Raw genomic sequence first — 1,043 nt, forward strand, 5'->3', positions numbered from 1 at the left:
AAATTTTTGAAACCGATACCGATCATTTCCGAACCGATACCGATACTTTCCAATATTCCATTTTAAAGCATTTATCGGCCGATAATATCGGCAGCCCGATATTATCGGACATCTCTAGGTTTCACTATGTAAAAGCGCTTTGAGTCACTAGAGAAAAGCGCTATATAAATATAATTCACTTCTCTTCAAACAAAAAAGTTGGAATTTCGTTAAAAAAAAAAAAACGTGAATTTTTGGAAGCGGGAACATTTTTTAGTTTGAATGTTTAGGATAAGTGGAATGTCTTGATGGTAGAATGGTTGAAATCGGCTGAGAAATGTGGGATCTTTGAAAAATTGCCTATTTTATTCTGAATGGGAAAAAGTGCTGGAAACTGGGAGAAAAGTGGGAATTTGGGAAAACAAAGAATTGGTGCCCACCAAGTCCCAATTTTTTTTCATTAGATGCTGAATTTTGCACGACGTGAAAGTTTTGAAATCATTTCTTTGAATGTCCTCACCCCACCCATGTGGGAAACACACACCTCCACACAAAGCCGTCTCCCGGCAACCGCCCAGACCCCCGCCTCATCTTTCCCCACATAGCTCAGCCCCTCTCACGCCCTGTGCCCCAATACCAGTGACCCATGTGGGCTTTTTAACAAGGTGGACGCAGGACTAGGTCTTGCTCTCTCCTGGGTGACGCGGGTTGGAAGGGGCTCCTCATACTTAATACTTTTGCGTACGATCTGAAACTACCCATTTTTTTCCCCCCGAGAATTCCCTCAGAGAGGAGCCATGAAGTGGACCTGGGTGCTGGCGGCGGTCTTGTTGTCCTTTGCCGGGATCTCTACGGGCAAGGACAGCTTGGACTTTCCCGAGTTTGACGGCAAGGACAGGGTCCACGACCTCAACGTGAAGAACTATAAGTCCGTGATGAAGAAGTATGACGTCATGGTGGTCTACTACCACGACCATCCCGGAACCAGCCGCGTCGCCCAGAGGCAGTTTGAGATCGAGGAATTGTCCCTTGAGGTAAGTTCTCAGACTTGTAAAGTGACTTAA

The 1,043-nt window shown here is 45.5% G+C and overlaps 1 protein-coding gene across 1 annotated transcript in view; it reads left to right on the forward strand.

Moving 5' to 3' along the window:
- Positions 1 to 645: 645 nt before the first annotated feature.
- casq1a (calsequestrin 1a) overlaps positions 646 to 1,043 on the forward strand; it is a 15,276-nt gene continuing 14,878 nt past the window's right edge. The window contains exon 1 of the mRNA XM_061928564.1: positions 646 to 1,013. Within this exon, the coding sequence (XP_061784548.1) occupies positions 777 to 1,013 (237 nt within the window). The 5' untranslated portion in view covers positions 646 to 776. The remainder of the gene's footprint in view (positions 1,014 to 1,043) is intronic.

Source organism: Nerophis lumbriciformis, linkage group LG03 (assembly GCF_033978685.3).
Source record: "Nerophis lumbriciformis linkage group LG03, RoL_Nlum_v2.1, whole genome shotgun sequence".
NCBI classification, from domain to species: Eukaryota; Metazoa; Chordata; class Actinopteri; order Syngnathiformes; family Syngnathidae; genus Nerophis; species Nerophis lumbriciformis.